The 20,685-nt window shown below is 41.4% G+C and overlaps 1 protein-coding gene across 9 annotated transcripts in view; it reads left to right on the top strand.

The window, feature by feature from the left end:
* ARHGAP9 (Rho GTPase activating protein 9) overlaps window positions 1–20,685 on the top strand; it is a 166,007-nt gene that overhangs the window by 106,537 nt on the left and 38,785 nt on the right. For all 9 annotated transcript variants that reach the window (XM_056562545.1, XM_056562542.1, XM_056562544.1 and 6 more), the window contains 7 exons: window positions 4,052–4,198; window positions 6,335–6,445; window positions 11,435–11,496; window positions 15,972–16,059; window positions 17,981–18,076; window positions 19,601–19,699; window positions 20,412–20,532. In XM_056562545.1, the coding sequence (XP_056418520.1) occupies window positions 4,052–4,198; window positions 6,335–6,445; window positions 11,435–11,496; window positions 15,972–16,059; window positions 17,981–18,076; window positions 19,601–19,699; window positions 20,412–20,532 (724 nt within the window). The remainder of the gene's footprint in view (window positions 1–4,051; window positions 4,199–6,334; window positions 6,446–11,434; window positions 11,497–15,971; window positions 16,060–17,980; window positions 18,077–19,600; window positions 19,700–20,411; window positions 20,533–20,685) is intronic.

Raw genomic sequence — 20,685 nt, 5'->3', positions numbered from 1 at the left:
CTTTCCTGCTCAGGTACGGCACCTAAATACACCTTCTCAGGTGACGTCAGGAGCAGGGCGGGGATAACAGGCAACATTTAAAAATATACATACCAAATTGTGTATACATTTAAAAACAATACAAAGTTCAAAGGAAAAGTCCCATATAAATCCTGTCATTGAGACCCGCTGCCTCCTGCGCATTTGTTCTCAGGATTCAGCGGGCCTTGGTTTCCCGAAGTACCTTAAATGCATCTGAACCCTTTTGGCAAAAAAACTTTTTAACCCCATGAACTGCAAGGCAGAGGCATCCCCATTATGCACTACTCGCATATGCTCAATTAGCCTTGGGGACCCCTTACCTGATCTCAAAGACCACACGTGCTCACGGAACCTGGTGTTTAATGCTCTGGCTGTGCTGCCAATATGGAACCTCCCGCAGCTACAAGTAAGTGCGTATATGACGTAAGAGGTTCTGCAGCAGATAAACTCAGAGACATTTTTTTGGGATACCTCCCAAGCTAACCATTTTTCCTTGTTTTAATTGGGGGCACCACTTGCACCTTCCGCAATTGTAGTTGCCTACTAAGGTACTTTTTTCTAGCCAGTTACTGCTGTTTTTTGATGTTTTAAATTTGCTGCTAGTTAGCTCGTCTTTTAGATTGTTAGTTCGTTTGAATGTTACTATTGGTTTTTGCAGACCGATATTACCTAATGAGGGATCTCTAGCTATCAGATTCCAATTTGTTTGTATGGAACTTTTTATTATGTCCGTAAGGGGGCTATATTTGAATGAGAAGGAAAATCTTTCTTCTGTTTTTTTATTAATTTTATTCTGATTTAGATATTTTTTATTTTTATTGTTATAATTGAGAAGATCCCTCCTGTTTACACTTTTGGCTCTCTCATAAGCTGTTTGGAGAACTTCGACTGGATAGCTCCTTGAAAGGAGACGACATGACAACTCATGGGCTTGCTGCTCGAACGCTAAGTCTGAACTGTTAATCCTCTTTAAGGGGTACCTCTCATCAAAAAACTTTTGATATATTATAGATTAATGTATGCAGAATAACTTTACAATTACATGTTATTAAAAAATATGCTTCTTTCTATTTAATTTTCCACTTTGAAGAAATGACCACTAGGGGTCTCCCTACCAGTCCTGGCAGCAAGCATTTCAGACTCATGCTGGAGTCCTAAACACTACGAGCTGCCAGTCTGCTTTGTTCACAAAGGAGAACACTCAGAGCTGCCAGCCTGCTTTGTTCACAGCCTGCTTGGCTGTGAACAAAGCAGGCTGGCAGCTCTGAGTGTTTAGGACTCCAGCATGAGTCAGAAATGCTTGCTGACAGGACTGATCGGGAAAAATACAATAGAAAGAAGCATATTTTTCATTAACATGCTATTGGAAAGTTATTCAACATTCATTAATCTAAAATATATCAAAAGTTTATTTGATGAGAGGTACCCTTTAAGCGTAAATACTGTCCATAGGGTATTGCATTCAGGTGCAGACATAATTTGCTGCACAACCTGATAAAAGCAGGTCGGGATTACAATAGTAAATCAGGGCCAAAATCTCCATCAATAGTTGAGTGAATTTGTAAATACATTTCATTACTGATTCCTTGCTTTCCTGAGTTACAGTGTTTATTATAAATTTGCAGAGCTGAATTCACAATTCTGCTAGTTGTCATTGGAAACACCTGAGCAGTTTACTCACAGATTACAGTAGCTGTTCAGCGAATATAAGTTTGCAAATCTTATCCACAAACTGCAGACTTTTCTGTGCAAAAATATAAGGCCATGTTTACACAATTTGTGCGGAATGTCCGCATGAAAAACATTAGAAGAATTCGACAGACGCTAGGACCGCTTAGAAATGCAATGTCTGATAGACAGTAATGCATTTCTGAGCGAAATCCACAAAAAGAATAGACAAGTCTATTTTTTTTTTTTTTTGCGGAAGCCTGAATTGGAAAACATCTGCTGTGGAAATTCCACATTGTGAACAGTGCAGCAGAATCCCATAAAATTAAATGGGATTCTGCTGCAGCCAAATGTCTGTGTGGAAAGTCTGTGAAGAATATTCCGGCGGAATTCAGACTTTCCGCCTGTTATATTTGTGAACATTTGTGAACATACCCTAAATACCTATTATATTGCAGATGTTGTGGATTCTCACTGTATATTTCACCATTTTAATGTAGCAAGGCCGAAACTTGTGATCCGTTTCAGAAAGTAAAATAATAATTCTGAAGGATTTAAATACATTTATTAGGGTCATAAGACACTCAGGTGACACTGGAATGTCTGAAAGATACATCAATTCTACAGCTTTTTCTCATCTCTATACTACGACTGATCAGGCTGAGACGCTGTAGTTACCTGTGGATGCACTGGTAACAATGTGCGGTCACAGGTTGTTGTCTCTGACCTTTTTCAGTATTCCATGTCGGCAGAGACATTTGGGGATATGCATGAAAGATTTTACACTGTTTTTTTACTGTGATTTGTCGCAATTTTCTTTATATGTTACTTTTTGCGACAATCAGTTGCGCCAAATGGTTTAGAACATTATCACTGATTTGACGGTTGAAATTTCAGTTGAAATCATTCCTTGGAGTGAAAGTCGTCAATTACAACTTTTTGTTTTGGTGCAATTTTGGGGCCAATCATGATCGTTAAGTCGCAAACTTAAGCCAAGAAAAAAATGACAGAGAAAGTAGCTACAACAATAGAAGGTAGAACATTCAAACACTGACCAACCAAAGTGGGTTACAAATGTTTGTTTACATTATAATATTTTGTGTTTCCTCCAACAAATAATAATGTAGCAGTTACACAAAGACAATTTCTTTTTTTGTTTAAATAAAATGTTTTACACAATATTATTTTCTTTTTTTTTAATATGCTTTAGGAACGTCACATAACTGTGATTGCCACGCCATTATTGATACATAACCCCCCATGTGATTTATGACACATAGGAGGAGATTTATCAAGACCTGTGCAGAGGAAAAGTTGACCAGTTGCCCATAGCAACCAATCAGATCACTTCTTTTATTTTTTAGAGACCCTTTTCAAAATGAAAGCAATCTGATTGGTTGCCATGGGCAACTGGTCAACTTTTCCTCCACACAGGTTTTGATAAATCTCCCCCAATGTCTCTTGCCACATGGAATGCTGGGAAAGGTCAGGAACAACAGTAAAATAGCAGCACTTCCGAGTGTGGGTCTCATGCATGAAATGTGACAAAGTGGTGCATATTACACAAAGAAGCAAATTACACAGTATTATAACAGCATCATGGGCTTAAAGCCTGAATACCCCTTTAATGCATTATTTTAGTACTAAGCAGACAGGCATTACCATCCTGCTCCATAATCAATATACTTGAGACATTTACGTAAATCAAGTTGTAAACAGCTCTTAGCTGCACATTGACCTTTTGCGACTCCCCTACATCAACTGGTCTGAAGCAGATCTGTAACTAAGTTTAAATACATTTGTTTTACTGCAGAAATATTTTCTGCTAATGATCTGCAGCATGTGAACATAACCATAGACTACGAGCACCTCCGCCACATTTCCACCAGAGTAATGCAATCCTTGGGAAGTGACCATAACATTTCCATGCTCAGGAGTAAGACTCGATACCATCTCACATTTTTAAATGTCTGAACAACATATGGCAAAATAAAGTGTGAAGGTAAAAAGTACAACTTGTTTCTCCAAAAAATAAGCCCTTATACGACTGTGTTTGTGGAAAAATAATAACAAAGAAGAAAACAAAAAAATCTAAATTAAAGGGTTAATATTTGTAAATCTTCTAAATTAACAGAACATATAGGAGACCCCCCCCCCCCCGGAGTATAGAATTTCTATGAGGTCATGATAGCTGTGTCTGACATTGTTCTTCACTCCATACTGTAACATTATCACTGAAACTGAAAAGTAGCCCGGCTGGTTCTTACCATAACTATCTATTCTTACAGTGTGTGGCCTTTCTTACATGGTTATGAGTAGTATATCATATTACAGCATTGTTTCTGTATTCTATACATTGCAGATCAGTTGTCCTGAGGACCATATTACCAACATCGACACCAGCTTGTCATCTTCCTGCAGCAGTTTATGCAGCCCCAGCATTGACGTAGAGAAGCCAAGACTCAGCTACACCAGGTCCATGGTCCTCTCCAATTCACAAAGACCAAAGGTAAACTTGGAATCTCTTGTTATGTTGGATGTGTGTGGCTTTATCTACACATTTCCCTTCAATGCAGTAAACCCTAAAAGGGTTTTGCAAGATTTTTTGTTTGTTGTTGGCCTATTAGAACAGGCCATCGATATGTGATTAATGGGGTCTGGCCCGTGGTAAATCTAAGGGGCCTCTGCGTTTGTGAAAATGCTGCGGCCTCATCACTTCCTCTTAGGCACAGCTCAGTACACTGGATAACAAATTAACCTGATAACTTTTCCTGTTGAAGTGAATAGTATAAGCTTCAGGAACAGGAATTGAAGTGTTTGAGTCATGACAGCGGACCCTTCTATCAACTGATTGGTGGGTGTACTGGGAGTTCAACCCTCATTGATTGCATACTGATGGCCTATACTAAGTATACCTCAACAATAAAAAACAAACCTGGAAGGTGCCTTTAAAGAGCATCTTTGGTCAGTATTAAAAAATAATATATATTATATCACTTTGTAGTGTTAAAGGGGTACTCCGGTGGAAAACAATTTATTTCATATCAACTGGCTCCAGAAAGTTATACAGATTTGTAAATTACTTCTATTAAAAAAAAGTACCCCTTTAAAGTGCACTTTTTTGCCCGGCAGTGTTGGTATCAATCACCCCTCATCTTACTTATCTTGGGTTCTGAGATGTAAAGATTATAAGGATTCTCTCTATCTCTTTCTAATGACATGTTTTATGTTAGTATGTAGACATAGACAACACTAGATGACATATAGGGAGAACCCTGCAATGTCTGCATTTAGAAATCCTTGTTTAAGGGTTGCCCCGGCACACCCCCAACATGCAAGGCTGAGCCCCTTCCGTCCTACTTTATCCCTCCTTTATCCCTTGGCATGGGCAACATACTTGCCCCAAATATCACAAATTTTTCCCTATTAATGGTGATTTTGCATGTAAATGCACATTTATGCACAAAAATAACATTGCTTTTTTCTCCAGAAGCAACATTTGCCCATCTGCACTACTGAAGCAGCTTAATATATGTCCTCCAAGTGTTTAATTTTCCTGCAGCACCTCTGCAGGGGAAATTAAAGAGTTATTCCGGGCAAAAACATTTTATCCACTATCCAAAGGGGAGCCTGCTGCTGAGACCCCCCTTGATCTCCCTGCAGAACCCGCATTCTATGTGGGTGCTAAGTCTCCAGTTTCGGAAACCTCCGGGTTTCTGGGACTGGGGACGAGACGTCACACCACGCCCCCTCCATTCATGTCTATGGGAGGGGGCGTGACGGCCGTCACGCCCCCTCCCATAGACATGAATGGAGGGGGTGTGACGTTACTTCCCCAGTCCCAGAAACCTGAAGATTTCCGAAACTGGAGACTCATGTGGGTGCTGCAGGTATATCGCGGGGGGGGGGGGGGGGGGGGGGGGGGTCTCGGCAGCGGCCTCCCTGCGATCAGACATCTTATCCCCTATCCTTTGAATAGGGGATAAAATGTTTTTGCCCGGAATACCCCTTTAAGCATTGCTTAGCTATGCAATATAATTAGCTATTCTCTACCCCAGCTAATAGTTGAGGATCATGCATGTAAGCCTTTTCTATTAACGTAGATTGCCCTCATAATTTTTTTTATTTAAACCCCATAGATCCTTTGAGTAAACTTTTTAGTGCACTCTTAGGTAATGTTCACATGATAAAAGAGAATCTGCAGCAAAAAAACTTGACAAATTATTTTGTGCCCCAAATTTATACATTCCTGTGCTGAAGATTCAATGTGAATGAACCCCTTCAGTAAGGCAAATCCATGTGTGGCTCCTCAATACTCACATTAAGATGTGACATGTCTTTTTTTTTCCCCGTGTTGTGGAATTTGTGTCAAATCAGACCCGTGTGAACATAGCCTAGAAAAGTGAAAATCTATTTTATGCCTGCTGTGAGGGTTTAGAATTTCTTTTCAAGGAGTTTTAGAGTGTCATGTAATGTAATACATAACAACCTAACAGAGTTAACCTTTTATGTGTTCAATTTCAGATCTATATCTATGCTGTTTATACATCTAATGCTTGTATATTTTATAATGACACAATAATGTCTTACTGTGTATAGTGTTCGATATGTTTAACATGTATTTTATTTCTTCCCCTTTTTGCAGACGGGTCACAGGAGGAACCTGTCACATCACATGGTTGAAGATTTTAATAATGCAAACTTAAGTGCAGACCTTAACAAGTTCAGCCCCGTCACAGTTCTGGATATTCCCCATGTAAGTGTTTACACGTCGTAGTGTACTTTCAAAGAACAAGAAATGTTGTATAACATGCTTTTTATGATTTCAGGTTTCATTCTTGACAGGGTCTGTAAATGTCATGAATAGTAGTAATGTGGCGGCCACTGGGTGTTGCTAGATGTATCTTGTTCACTTCGTGATGCCAGGGCACCGTTTATCCGATCCACAGTCCAAAGGTGGGAAGCAGTTTTTCTGGGCCAGACACGATGAGCAAAGAAACACACTGACATCAGGTTACAGTTTTTACTGAGCTTGTGTAGTTGGTATAACACAAACAGCTGGCCTTAGTGTGAGAGTGCAGCGTACCCCTTGCGAGCCTTGTGGTGCTTTTCAATGGACGGAATTGTAGAATTTGTGATCCCGGTAGCTAGGGTCCTTCCAAGGCACAGTTGACTATTCAGCAGGGGCATGTAATCCTCCCGCGAGTGAGACTTGTAGGATGACCAGTGGTAAACTTGAAGCTGAAGTAGGCCTCTGCTTAGGACACACGACACAGCACGTAGCTGTTGCTCAGGAGCACACACTGGGTGAACTGTGTACTGACTAACTCCTCCCCTGTACCTCACTATACAGAGGGGACTTTTGTGGTCTCATTGGCTCACATGGTCACATGGGGTTTTCTGCTCACAATTTTAAAGGCGCAGTTACATGTCGAACATATATACATGGAACCATAACAAAATTTATTTAAAGAAAAATATATTACTCTTATTTTATAATGTCCACATAATTAATATATAAAAGAACGTCAGGGGGCCCAAAACTCTGTGCGGCCAGGCTGCCCAAGACAGTCCTCAACCACAGGACAGCCACTTGTGCTGTGACACCACAGTAACAGATACTGATGTGGTGAAATGTTACCTTACTTAAAACATAGTGTGAGGGTGGTGTAGACAGTTGCAATACTGCTCAGTTTTGTATGAAGTCATCATAGGGCTTAGATAGAAGTGCATTGGGCCTCCACTGTATCTCTATAGTGTCATGATGGTTCTCAGTACTCAGATATCCCAAGGACTTATGGCAGACCAGAATAGCGAGACCCAGCAGAAGTCATGCAAAGAAATCATACAAGCTTGTAGGAAATGTCAGAAGCAAAAGCAAAAGATAACTCACCATGAATGTCAGTGGCTGGTAGAGGTAGCAGTCCTAGTAGAGAGAGAGAGAGGTAGGTGTCTTGCCGCAAGGCTCAGATTTAGTGCCACAACACAAAACCGTCATTACTGAGAAAATATCTGACAATAACAGGACCAGAAAAAAGTCACTAGGCAGAATTCTGTAACACACTAGAGAATTGTCCAAAAATGCCATATTTAATACTAAAACACACATAGACCAACTAGAAGATCAATTAAATACCCAGACTACATTTCCAAGAACTAAACGCCATTCATAAATGCAGACTGAACAAGAGAAAAACAAACAAACAGCGAATGGTACCAGTGCAAACCAACAAGACTAACTTGATAAACACTGAAAACCAGTAAATCCTTTAAATAAACTGAGGGATAACCTAAACCAAAAACAACAAAAACCTGGTAAAAACTGCTGTCAGCAAGTGAATAAGGGAATAAACACTAAAAGAAAATAGAAGATAAAATACAACAATTGACCTGTCAAATGTATCTGGTATGCTGCTGAATCTCAGTATAGTATAGCTTCTAGGTATAGTATCTTCATAAACACAGAGTCAGACAGAGCCTATATAGCTCCTTTCCAATCCAGTCATTTAGACTATCTGCTATGGCCTATAGACTATGTGCCCTTGTGTATAGCCTTTAAAGGGGTACTTCACCCTTAGACATCTACCACAGCCGTCATGTCCACTTTCATGGTCATGATTGAAGGGGGCGTGACGTCATGACCTCAGCCGCCAAAGCCAGCGTTCCGAACATAAATGTTCAAATGTTGGGGTGCCGGGCCGGAGATCGGTGGCTGGACCCCGCCCGATCTGACATCTTATCCCCTGTCCTTTGTATAGGGGATAAGATGTCTAGGTACGCAGTAACCCTTTAATAGCACTTGAGACCATCTTTATTATTACTCAGATTTATGTAAATTAAAGGGGTTCTCCGGTGTTTAGACATCTTATCCCCTATCCAAAGGATAGTGGATAAGATGCCTGATCACGGGAGTCCCGCCGCTGGGGACCCCCGTGATCTTGCACGCGGCACCCCGTTTGTAATCAGTCCCCGGAGCGTGTTCGCTCCGAGTCTGATTACTGTCGATCACGGGGCCGGCGGCGTGTGACGTCACGCCTCCGCCCCCGTGTGACATAATGCTCCGCCCCTCAATGCAAGTCTATGGGAGGGGGCGTGACAGCTATCATGCCCCCTCCCATAGGCTTGCATTGAGGGGCGGAGCGTGACGTGACACGGGGGTGGAGGCGTGACGTCACATGCGAACACGCTCCGGGGACTAATTACAAACGGGGTGCAAGATCACGGGGGTCCCCAGCAGCGGGACTCCCGAAATCGGGCACCGGGGAACCCCTTTAATTTACATAATTAAGGATAGGGGATAAGATGTCTAAGCACCGGAGTACCCCTTTAAAAACTAAGCAACTTTGAAAATGTACTTGAGCAAACTATCCTTATATTTGTGTAAATAGTAGCGGTTACACAATTGAAAAACATTTGACATGTCACAGAGACACATCACTGGCTCAATGCTCTCCCCATCTTATTGCAGGATTCTGTAGTAACTCTATGGAGACCATCTCCTACAATGAGTTGCGAATCAGGGAAAGAAGCACTCAGCAACTGCTTCTCCTGGCTTGCCCTAGCAATCGTGGGGGTCTGAACACCCAGACCTCAACTCATTAAAACTTTTGACATGCCTCTGTGACATGTCGAATGATCTTAAACTGACAGTAACACTTTAAAGATTACAGTAAAACTTTAATCTTTAACTTTAAATAAATAACGTATTTTTCGCCATATAAGATGCACTTTTTCTTCCCCAAAACTGGGGGGAAAAAGTCTGTGCGTCTTATACGGCGAATACACCCCTATCACGGCGGTCCCTGCGGCCATCAATGGCCGGGACCCGCGGCTAATACAGGACATCACCGATCGCGGTGATGCCCTGTATTAACCCTTCAGACCGCCGCGTCTGAAGGGAAAGTGACACTAACCCGGCTGTTCAGTCGGGCTGTTCGGGACCGCCACGATTTCACCGCGGCGGTCCCAAACAGCCAGACTGAATAGCCGGGTTAGTGCTTACAGGACACCGGGAGGGACCTTACCTGCCTCCTCGGTGTCTTCTCCGTTCAGGGATCCCCTGTATGGCCGGCGCTCTCCTTCCTCGTCATCACGTCGTCGCGTACGTGCGTCGGCGCGCGTAACGACGTGATGGCGGCGAGGAGAGCGAGGATACCCGGCCAGCAGCAGAGACGTTCCGGAGCGACGGGGACACGGCGACAGCGATGGAGCGACATCCAGGACAGCGGTGACGGGTCCGGAGCGGCAGGGACACGTGAGTATTACCTCCTATGCAGTGGTCTTCAATCTGCGGACCTCCAGATGTTGCAAAACTACAACTCCCAGCATGCCCGGACAGCCAACGGCTGTCCGGGCATGCTGGGAGTTGTAGTTTCGCAACATCTGGAGGTCCGCAGGTTGAAGACCACTATTGGGTTCAAAATCTTAATTTTTTTTAAATTTTGCGTCCTATAGGACGAAAAATACGGTAAATAAAGTAATTCCCATTCAGATGCCCATTCAGATGGTAGAATATCTGCCCATAAAACTTCTGGGCAGACATTCTGTGCACGGTGCGCTCAGACATGCGCTGTCTCCATTGACGGCAATGCATGTCTGAGAGCATTCCACTGCAAGAATGAACAGGTTGATTTTTTTCCAGCAGAGTCCGGAATTTGGGCAAAATCTGCTTGCGTTACAAAAAGAATTCTCTGAGGAAAAGTGTGAATGTAGCCCAAAAAATCTATTCATTTCTGTTAACGGTTTAACAATCGTTTATAATAATTGTTATTCGTAATAAATATGATTGACCGAAAGAAATGTGGCAATGTGTTGTATATGGTGACAATATTATGTTTTTGACTAGTTTTTAGTCACTTGACTCATATGCAGCAAGCTATGGTTTAGTCCTGCAGGAGCAGGAAGCAGCATTGTGTCAGTGCCAGTATCATTTTATGGTATGCCAGTATGACCGGATTTCTTCTCATTTTTTGTGTTGGGCGCGAATATTTGCATTTCAAATTTTTATCGCAAATTCGCGAATATTGCAAATATATTCTCTATATATTCGAAATTGCGAATTTATTTGCTTTTTTTCCGCATATGTGCATATTCGCATATTTCTTCTTTTCACTTGTGGGCCAATTAGAATGATGCAAATACACTTGTCAGAGGTTATCAACAACATCCCCAGCAACCAATAGTAAAGTTGCCCACCCCCTCACTGTTTTGTTCCTCCAATACACGGATATGCAAATATAACGAATATGTGAAATTCACGAATATAGGATGAATATTCGTCTATATATTCGCGAAATATCGCGAATTCGAATATGGGCAATGCCGCTCATCACTACTCATTTTATAACAGGGAGGAATCTTCTAATGTTATAACCCTGTGTCATAACCATATTAGCATAAATCTTAATTTTAGATACAGGGGGAATTTATCAATGTTTTTTTGTGTAGGTTTTGAGGAGAAATTTTGCTCATTTGCATTAAAAAATTGTGACTTCCCTGTGTTTTGCACAAAAATTAAGAACGTTACTTAACAATTTGTGACATTTAACTCAAGTTTTCTGGTAAAAGCATTGATACATTTCCCCATTTTATAGTAAGGAAGAATACATTTCACTTTGTTATATAAACCACATACCTGTAGGGGGTACAAGTGCAAATTCTCAAAAGCACAATGACGTTTTTATAGTCAGTTCTGTTTTGTGGCTATAACTTGGTTTTCCTTCTTTTGTTTGTTTTTCTTGTCTAGGAGGTTGAAAAAGCAGGCCAGCTAAACAAGACCAAGATAGCAGAAGGTGGAAGGAAGCTGAAGTAAGTTACACATCACAGGACCGTTCTATGCTCAATGACTTTTTCCGATCAGTTATTTCCTGTTGCTCTTTATTGTGCCCATAGATACTTGTTGTAACAATTTTATGTGACAGTGAGTGTATTTAGAAATGAAACCTGGGTTCAGTTAAAGGGGTTATCTAATTTTAGAAAAAAGGAGTCATGTTTTTTTCCCCTCGAAAAAGCTCCACTCTTGTGCTACGGAGTGTGTTGGGGATTGCAGCTCAGTGGCATTCAAACAAATAAAGCTGAACTGCAGTGTTAGTAACACAATGATACTTAATAGAGTTTCCAAGTGCTGGAGATGGAAAACATATAGAGACGTTTCCAAGGTAAACATAAGGTTGTTTAGGGAAAAATTTTATTCTTGGTATACTCCTGCTGATCAAGATTGGTTTAGGGATTAATATCTAGTATCTCTGGTGGTCTATGGTAATACAGGAGTTGATATTGATGCATAGTTGATATTGAAAACACGAATAATGGACAAGAGTAAGTATCTGAGGGGCTTTGACAAAGGCCAAATTGTGATGTCTAGACAAATGGGTCTGAGTACCTATAAAACAGCAGGTCTTGCAGAGTGTTCACAATATGCAGTGGTGAGTACCTATCAAAGTCCTTAGAAGGGCAACCAGTGAACTCGTACCAGGGTAATGGGTGCCTAAGGTACATTAAAGCATGTGAGGAGCAAAGCCTGTAAGGTCCAATGCCACAAAAGCGCTATTGAAGAAGTTAAAGGCCATCTGTGGCCGAAAAAAACGTATCCCCTATCCGCAGGATAGGGCGATAAGTGTTTGATCACAGGGGGCCCGAAGGCTGGAACCCCCTCAATCTCCTGCACGGAGCCACAGCTCTCGCGTGCAGGAGGCATGCCGACCGACACGCCTCCTCCATGTAGTTTAATGGGAGAGGTGGGGAGGCAGCATTCCCGGAAGGGGCGGGGATGGGGCGTAACCGTCGACCTCTCGAGGTCGACGCTACGCACATTGCCGCTCTCACTGAGTGCTAATGCAGGGCCCCATTCAGGAGATCGCAGGGGGTCCCAACGGTCGGACCCCCCTGCAATCAAACACGTATCCCTTATCCACAAGATAGGGGATAAGTGTAATTACGCTGCAGTTGTCCTTTAATTCTGTCTGTGACAAAAAGGTGTCAGAACTTTTGGTTCATCAATGCTTAGCTTCAGACCAGGCAGAGAGTTCATGTTGACTTCTGTCCACTAACACAATTGCCTACAATGGGCATATATGTCTCAGAAATGGACCATAGAGCTATGAAAGAATGTGGCCTGGTCTGATGAATCACATTTTCATTTAAATCGTGAATGGCCAGTGTGCGTGCAGCATATATCTAGTGTTCAGGCAATATCTCCAATATCCCCACCAAATGCATCCTGGCACTTGTGGGGATATCACATAATATACAGCTTAACATTTTTACAGACCAAGTACACAGTAATATTCCCTAATTGCTGTGGTCTCTATAGGATAATGTATCTACAGGATAATGTATCCAGCCACACTGCATAAATTGTTCAGGAATGGTTTGAAGAACAGGACAAAGAGTTCAGGGTGTTGATATGGCCACCAAATTCCCCAGATTTCAATCTGATCCAGTGTCTGTGGGATGTGCTGAAAAAAAAGTCCAATACATAGAGGCTGCACTTTACAACTTACAGGACATACAAGGACTGCTGCTAATTGGTACCTTGGTACCAAATACCACAGGACACCTTTAGTGGTCATGAGGAGACCATGTCTCAACAGGTCACAGTTGTTGATGTGGTGAAGGAGTTAAAGGTTGGGCCTTTAGCAGGAAAGGTTGCCTATTATTTAATTTTATTTAATATGGTTTGGAACTCAGTTTTTTCCTCTATCTCTTGATCACTTCATACAGACACGAGTAACACAATATAATTACTATATTAATGCTGTGTATGGCTTTATACAGCTTCCTTTCAAACTCAATTCCTATGCAGTGAGTTCCCTCTAGTGGCACCAGAAACAACCAATAAACAAGAATAGCCTTGGTCCTGGAATCTAGAGAAAGGAAGGAAGGCGCCTCATGTGCGGGATCAGTAGATCTTGCAGGTGGGGGTAGGGGAAGGTAATTCCCAAGCCGCTTACCAAAGTTGGTTGTGCGCCCACACACAACAAGGTTAGAAGCAGAAAAGATATGAAGGCAGGTCCACTGCAGCCCTCCTGGATAGGTATGAAATCAAAGGCGAATGACCAGGGAGTCAGGAGTTTGTCTGGCGCAGAGAGGAACCATCAGACAGCCAGGTAAAATCAATGGATTTATTAGATGCAACGCGTTTCGCTGCGCATGCGCAGCGAAACGCGTTGCATCTAATAAATCCATTGATTTTACCTGGCTGTCTGATGGTTCCTCTCTGCGCCAGACAAACTCCTGACTCCCTGGTCATTCGCCCTTGGTCCTGGAATAGAACAGATCATTTTTTTCTAACTTAAGACAGCCTATTAGGTTGATTCCACAGTGTGTCTTGCAGTGTCTGGTAAAGGTATACATTGAGATACCCCCGGACACATACCTGCCGCTTCCATCGTACAAAAGTTCTCATGGAAAAAAAAAAATACTACAAGCTAAACATTTTTTAACTGCTTAAAAAAATGGGGAGGAATCTGTGGAATTTCATCCAGCATACCCAGATGGATACCACCAAAATGACACATTTTTGGCCTCTGCAAGGTAATGGTGGTCTATGGGTTTAATGCATACGCTGGGATCTATCCTGTCTCATACAGTAAACATGCACTCATAGCTGGAGTGTGAAATCAGGTTTAGACCTGGGCCATGCTGACATTTTTAACTATGGAGTGAGAAATAGTCCACGAGATTGTATGCAACTTCGTGTATTCATGTGAACTACAGCCACAAGTCAATAGTTATAATAAATCAGTAATGCAATAAAAAATTTCATTGTAACCCTATCCTTAAAGTACCCATCTTCAGTGTGTTGGACAGTAGAGTGACGTCACGGGGCGGGACATGACATAACGAGCTTTCCAGACGCTGAGGAGCGGAGTAACCCTTTAAGCATTTGAATTTTCTTCTGTACTTTTTCATGGATTAGGTATTTGGGGAGACAGATAAATTATTAATTTATTGAACATATAAATCTAGTTGTATATTGCAACACATTTGTAGTACATTCAGGTTACTACTAAACCACATCCATACCTAGCATAAAAATTGTGTGTTTTTAGCCTGTAACATTGGGGGAGATTCTCAAAGAATTTGGCGCTAAAATTTTCAAAGAGCTTTGTGCCGGGGTTTACACTGTTCACATCAGTTTTGTAAAAGTGGGCATGTCCACGAATATTGTTTTCTTTACATGATATTTTTTGTTTGAGTCCAGTTTACATAAAAAATTTCACAGCAGCTTTTTGATAGCTCTTGAGAATCTTCCCCATTGTGTGGAAATATAGTGGATTTTCTCAGTGGTGTTCACCCCTATGCATTGTATAGGGTGATCAGAAAAAACTTTTATCATGTTGCAGAGACATATGAAAAGCTTTATCAGTCAGGGTCTGAGTGTTTAGAGGTTCACCGTTGCATTTTACAGGGCACTTTTGACTTACCGTATATACTCGAGTATAAGCAGACCCGAATATGAGACAAGGCCCCTAATTTCCCCACAAAAACCCAGAAAAAAAAGTTGTTGACTCAACTATAAGCCTAGGGTTGGAAATACATCATCCCCCCATGTCATCATCCCCCCCCATGTCATCATCCCCCCCATGTCATCATCCCCCCTGTCATCATCCAGACCCCCGTCATCATCACCCTCGTCATCATCCACACCCCGTCATCAACACCCCCGTCATCATCACCCTCGTCATCATCCAGACCCCCATCATCATCACCCTTGTCATCATCCCCCTTGTCATCATCCCCCTCATCATCATCCCCCCCGTCATCACCCCCCCCCTTCATCATCACCGCCTGTCAATCCCTTTCAGTGGTCTTCAACCTGCAGACCTCCAGATGTTGCAAAACTACAACTCCCAGCATGCCTGGACAGCCATCGGCTGAATCGTGCTGAAAAACTCGGCTTATACTCGAGTATATACGGCATTACAGAAGCATGAGTTCAGAGTGTTGAAACCCCCATAAATCTTTAGAATGAGCCAGGAGAAGTAAAAGGTTTAGCGCAGAAGACTTAGAATGGAGCTCATCTCGTGCTGGAGGAAAGAAAAGGCAGTGAGTCGGGGAATGAAATGCTGAACCGCACGCTTCTCCTGGCTCATTCTAAAGATCTATGGGGGTTGTACATTTAACTGGTCAAAACTTTTGACCTGTCTCTGTGACATTTCAAAAGTTTTTTCTAATGATAGTATAGAAAATTAGGGAAAATTAGGATCCTTTCAGAATAATGTTATAGTTTGATTTCTTGATAATTTGCAGAACTTTTTAGTTCTCTTTTTCGATTTCAGAAAAAATTGGACTACGTCTTTAGTAGTTTTGACTGGAAACAGCTTAGTATTTTATAAGGACCCAAAAGTTCAGGCCCCATCAGGTTGGGTAAGTCTTGTTTCCAATATGTTTATCTACTGTTTTTTTTTTTTTTTTCTATGTACACTCCTCAACATTGAAGTTCCAACACAAAGAAGGAGAATCATGGAATTATGAAAATCACAGGATTAATAATGTTAATAATAAATGCAAAAACATTTTTGTAACAAAATATTAAAAACATCTTAATTTATTCAATACCAAGTATGAGCGCCACATGCAGAAACACACTCACTTACATGCCCTGGCATGTTATTAAAGAGGTTATTAAAGGGGCACTCCACTGGAAAACATTTTTTTTCTAAATCAACTGGTGCCAGAAAGTTAAACAGATTTGTAAATTACTTCTATTTAAAAACCTTAATCCTTCCATATATATCAACTGTTATATGCTCCACAGAAAGGTTCTTTTCTTTTTGAATTTCTTTTCTGTCTGACCATAGTGCTCTCTGCTGACGCCTCTGTCCATTTTAGGAATTGTCCACAGTAGAAGCAAATCCCCATAGCAAACCTATTCTGCTCTGGACAGTTCCTGACATGGACAGAGGTGTCAGTAGAAAGCACTGTGGTCAGACAGAAAGTAAATTAAAAAAGAAAAGAACTTCCTGGAAGGATTAATATTTTTTAATAGAAATAATTTACAAATCTGTTTAACTTTCTGGCACCAGTTGATTTAAAAAAGTACCCCTTTAATGGCTGTCTATGAAATTTTCTGCCACACTCAATGCACCTGGGCACTTGAATCTTTAAGATACACTGCTGGCAGCTCCCTTTGCAATTGCCAACCAATGGCATCCTAGATATGCTTGATGGGAGACAAGTCCTGAGACACTGTAGGCCATGGTAGCATGTTTAGGTCACACAGGCTGTGTACAGTAGCGTGATCAACAGGTGGCCTGGTGTTGTCATGTTAAAAAATGGCTCCTGTACCACTGATTGAATGACCAAATCAATGTAACACTGGGCAGTAAGTGTATTTGGAATAAAGACTACAGGGGTCCAGCTACCATACATTTTGCCACTCCACACCATAATCCCAGGAGTAGGACCAGTGTGATGTTCTCTTGTGAAGGCTTCTTCATTGCCCACATGGTCTCCAGTCTGATCTCCAGCTATAATTGAATCTAAGACAAAAGCATCTTAGACACATTTTTGCGCCTTGCTCAGTTAGGTGTTGGATTGCAGGAAAGGGGCTTGTCTTGTGTATGACTCGGTGGGGGAATTTATCAAAGAATTTATGCAAAATTTTTGGTGCTAAAAAGTTGCAAAATTTTCTAATTTTTGCCCCGCTCATCACTTTTCAAAAAGTCTGTGATGTCATGGTGGAAATGGCAGCAGTGGCGCACTAGATTTTTTACGCTGCACGCTATGGAGCTGGCAAATATACAGTGGAGATCTACATCAGCTCAGAGCTGGCATAGATTTCCCTCTGAGGTGTACAGCCCCATCACTTATTAAGAGGTCGGCGACCCTTAATAAATTTGCCAAGATGTACAGCAGAAAAAGTTTAGTTAAGACCATTGTAAGTTACGCACGTGTAAATTATCCCCCCCCCCCCCAATGTGCTAAAAGCTGCACCAAAATTGTGGTGTAAAGTAAGCTAAATAATGTCTAAACTTAGACTAGGCAGTGTGCCAAATATATCACACAGCCTGACCCACTGGGATCATTTTGGCACATTTTAGGCTGTCTAGTCTCAGTTTGGGCCAGTGCATCTCAAATACTTTTGGGATATAGTGAGACAGTTATCATAGCCTACTGTCATATATGAATATTGTCTACAAGTTTGTAATGGTAAGCCTTACTACATAAAGCTGCTGAGTTGTCAAAGACAAATGAAAATAGAGTTATAAAAGTTGTAAAGACAATATGCTATTTGTTAACTTTGGTAATGATATCACCTCATCTTTAAGTGTCTTCATTGTTTCAGAAACCATCTAATAGTAAGCCTGAGAGCAGCATGGACCTCCGAGGCGCCAGCATAGACTGGGCTCAAGACATGTCTAGCAAAAAGAATGTCATTCATGTAAGTAACTAGAAAGAGCAACAAAACGGAGATTGTCATTCTACAAGAATGAGCCATAAGCATCCTTATAGAAGGAGGTCTGCTACTGAAAATGAAAAGTCTCCTGTCTTATGTCTGATTCGATATTTAGATTTGCCATATAACTGGTATCTTATTAATATAAAGTATATAAAAAGGTACGTGCATGCAGTGCAATAAAATCTCTTATCCATATGCCATTAGGGGGATTCTAGATGTATCATTCTTCAACATTTACAGCTGATGGCTGAGAATTTGAAAAACTAAACCAGTGGCAGTCGTCATAAAATTTTTTTAAGGTGTCGCTTAAAAGAGCACCATCTGATCTGATCCTGTATATAACTAATAATAATAATTTCAAATACTTCTTTTTCATACTGCTAAAACTCTAAATCCCAAATGAACCTGTCTGTATTGTTTTGGAATTGGGGTACCTGGCAAAAACCCATGCAAAAACATGTAGAACCTGCAAACTCTATGCAGATGTCCTTGGTTCGATTTGAACCTGGGACCCCAGCACTGCAAGATCACAATGTTAACCACAGAGCCTGGAGTATCCTAAAAACATTAAAGGGGTACTCCGCCCCTGGCATCTTATCCCCTATCTAAGGAAAGGGGATAAGATGTTAGATCGCCGCGGTCCCGCTGCTGGGGACCCCGGGGATTGCTGCTGCGGCACCCCGCCATCATTACTGCGCAGAGCGAGTTCGCTCTGTGCGTAATGATGGGTGATACAGGGGCTGGAGCAGCGTGCCATCATGGCTCCGCCCCTCATGACATCACGGCCCGTCCCCTTAATGCAAGTCTATGGCAGGGGGCGTGACGACCGCCATGCCCCCTCCCATAGACTTGTATTGACGGGGGCGGGCCGTGATATCACGAGGGGCGGAGCCGTGACGTAACGATGCTCCGGCCCTGTATTGCCCGTCATTACGTGCAGAGCGATCTCGCTCTGCGCAGTAATGATAGCGGGGTGCTGCAGCAGCGATCCCCGGGGTCCCCAGCAGCGGGACCCCGGCGATCTAACATCTTATCCCCTATCCTTTGGATAGGGGATAAGATGTCTAGGGGCGGAGTACCCCTTTAAGGCTTTGGAGACCAACTTTTCAATGTTATCGATGTTGTTTTAACATATTGATGGCCTATCCTTGAAAGTCTCTGTATGTTTTTGCTAAAAAATAGAGGTTCTGAATGGGGGATAGCCATCTATACACTCATGATGCCCTAATAGTTTATACAGTTTGCTAGTGGGTTGCCCAGACCAAAAATGAAAACTATGTGCATATCAAACATAGAAAATACCTACGACGGCATATTGTTTAGCTATGGCTAACTCTTAGTACCTTGCATGCTTATTGTAATGGATTTTGTGATACTTGCATCCTGACTGCTCTGCTTAATAGAGTACTCTCCTGTCTCTTGAGTGTTTGGTGGTCATGCACTACAGGAATTGATTTTTTTTATAAACTGGCTTTAACCCAACTTCATGATCTGTGCCCTCTGCAGCTCCGCATGGTAACGGGCAATGAGTTTCTTCTGCAGTCTGACAAGGAGGGTGTTGTCCAGGAGTGGTATGATGCCCTGCAAAGAATTATTGAGAGGCTGGTAAGTTACATAGTCAATAGCTTATTACATGTGCATATATTAAATATGCGCCTTATCTAATTGTTCTGGTTTATTTTTAGATCATATATTTATACAGATAATACGACTGTTCTCTTAGGCATGATTATACAGTAATGACTTATTCTACTTTATAGGCTGTTAACTCAAACTTCTCCCTACAAGTGAGATTAGTGACTTTCTTTAAGAACTGAAGTCTATTGATTTTTTTTTTTTAACTATTTATGTGACATAGTTAAAAAAAAATTGGGATTATAATGATGCAATGCTATATACATTATACAATAGCCATGTGAAGTTATAGTCTAAACTGTAAAGATACATTTTACTTCTTCAACTTTAGAAATCAATACAAATAACGATATTACATTGGTTACTTACAGGTTTCTCAAGTTATATCATAATGACAAATATTTGAACAGATTTTCCAATGTATTTTGCGTAGTGTTCGGAATGAGTTTTTGCTGATCTATTGGTGAAGTGTTTGTGGTCAAGGCTTCAGAGTCAGTTACAAAGTTCGAGCATTTTTTAGGATATACTGTAACTATATGGATGAATATTGTTACAGTAAGATAGTGTAATTATCAATACTGGACTTATTAAGTGAAATGTTGTAAACTTAATATACTGGTAGGTTTCTCTGGGAGAAGCCGGACAGACTGCGGTCTAAATTATTAACTTTTTCTTTATGTAGGAACGGGAAAATCCATTGGAGGATATAATTTTGAGGAGAGCAGGAAGTATGGAGATTCTGGATGGGAGTGGTGGTGAAGAGGACAGTCCTTTAAAGACGAAAGATCACCGGATGTTCTCATGTAAGCTGTGCAGATCTTTTTTTTTTTTTTTAAGCAAATGGAATTTAGCCTAGCCCTGGTGTAGAACCAAAAAGGGTATGGGAACCTATTAATGCAAATAATTTTTTTTTTCCATATGTTTTTATATAATTTGATCTGTTTCTCCTCTGCAGC

The sequence above is a fragment of the Hyla sarda genome, chromosome 2, assembly GCF_029499605.1.
Source record: "Hyla sarda isolate aHylSar1 chromosome 2, aHylSar1.hap1, whole genome shotgun sequence".
NCBI classification, from domain to species: domain Eukaryota; kingdom Metazoa; phylum Chordata; class Amphibia; order Anura; family Hylidae; genus Hyla; species Hyla sarda.
Note: the sequence above shows the minus strand (reverse complement) of the source record. Positions and strands in the feature narration are given on the sequence as shown.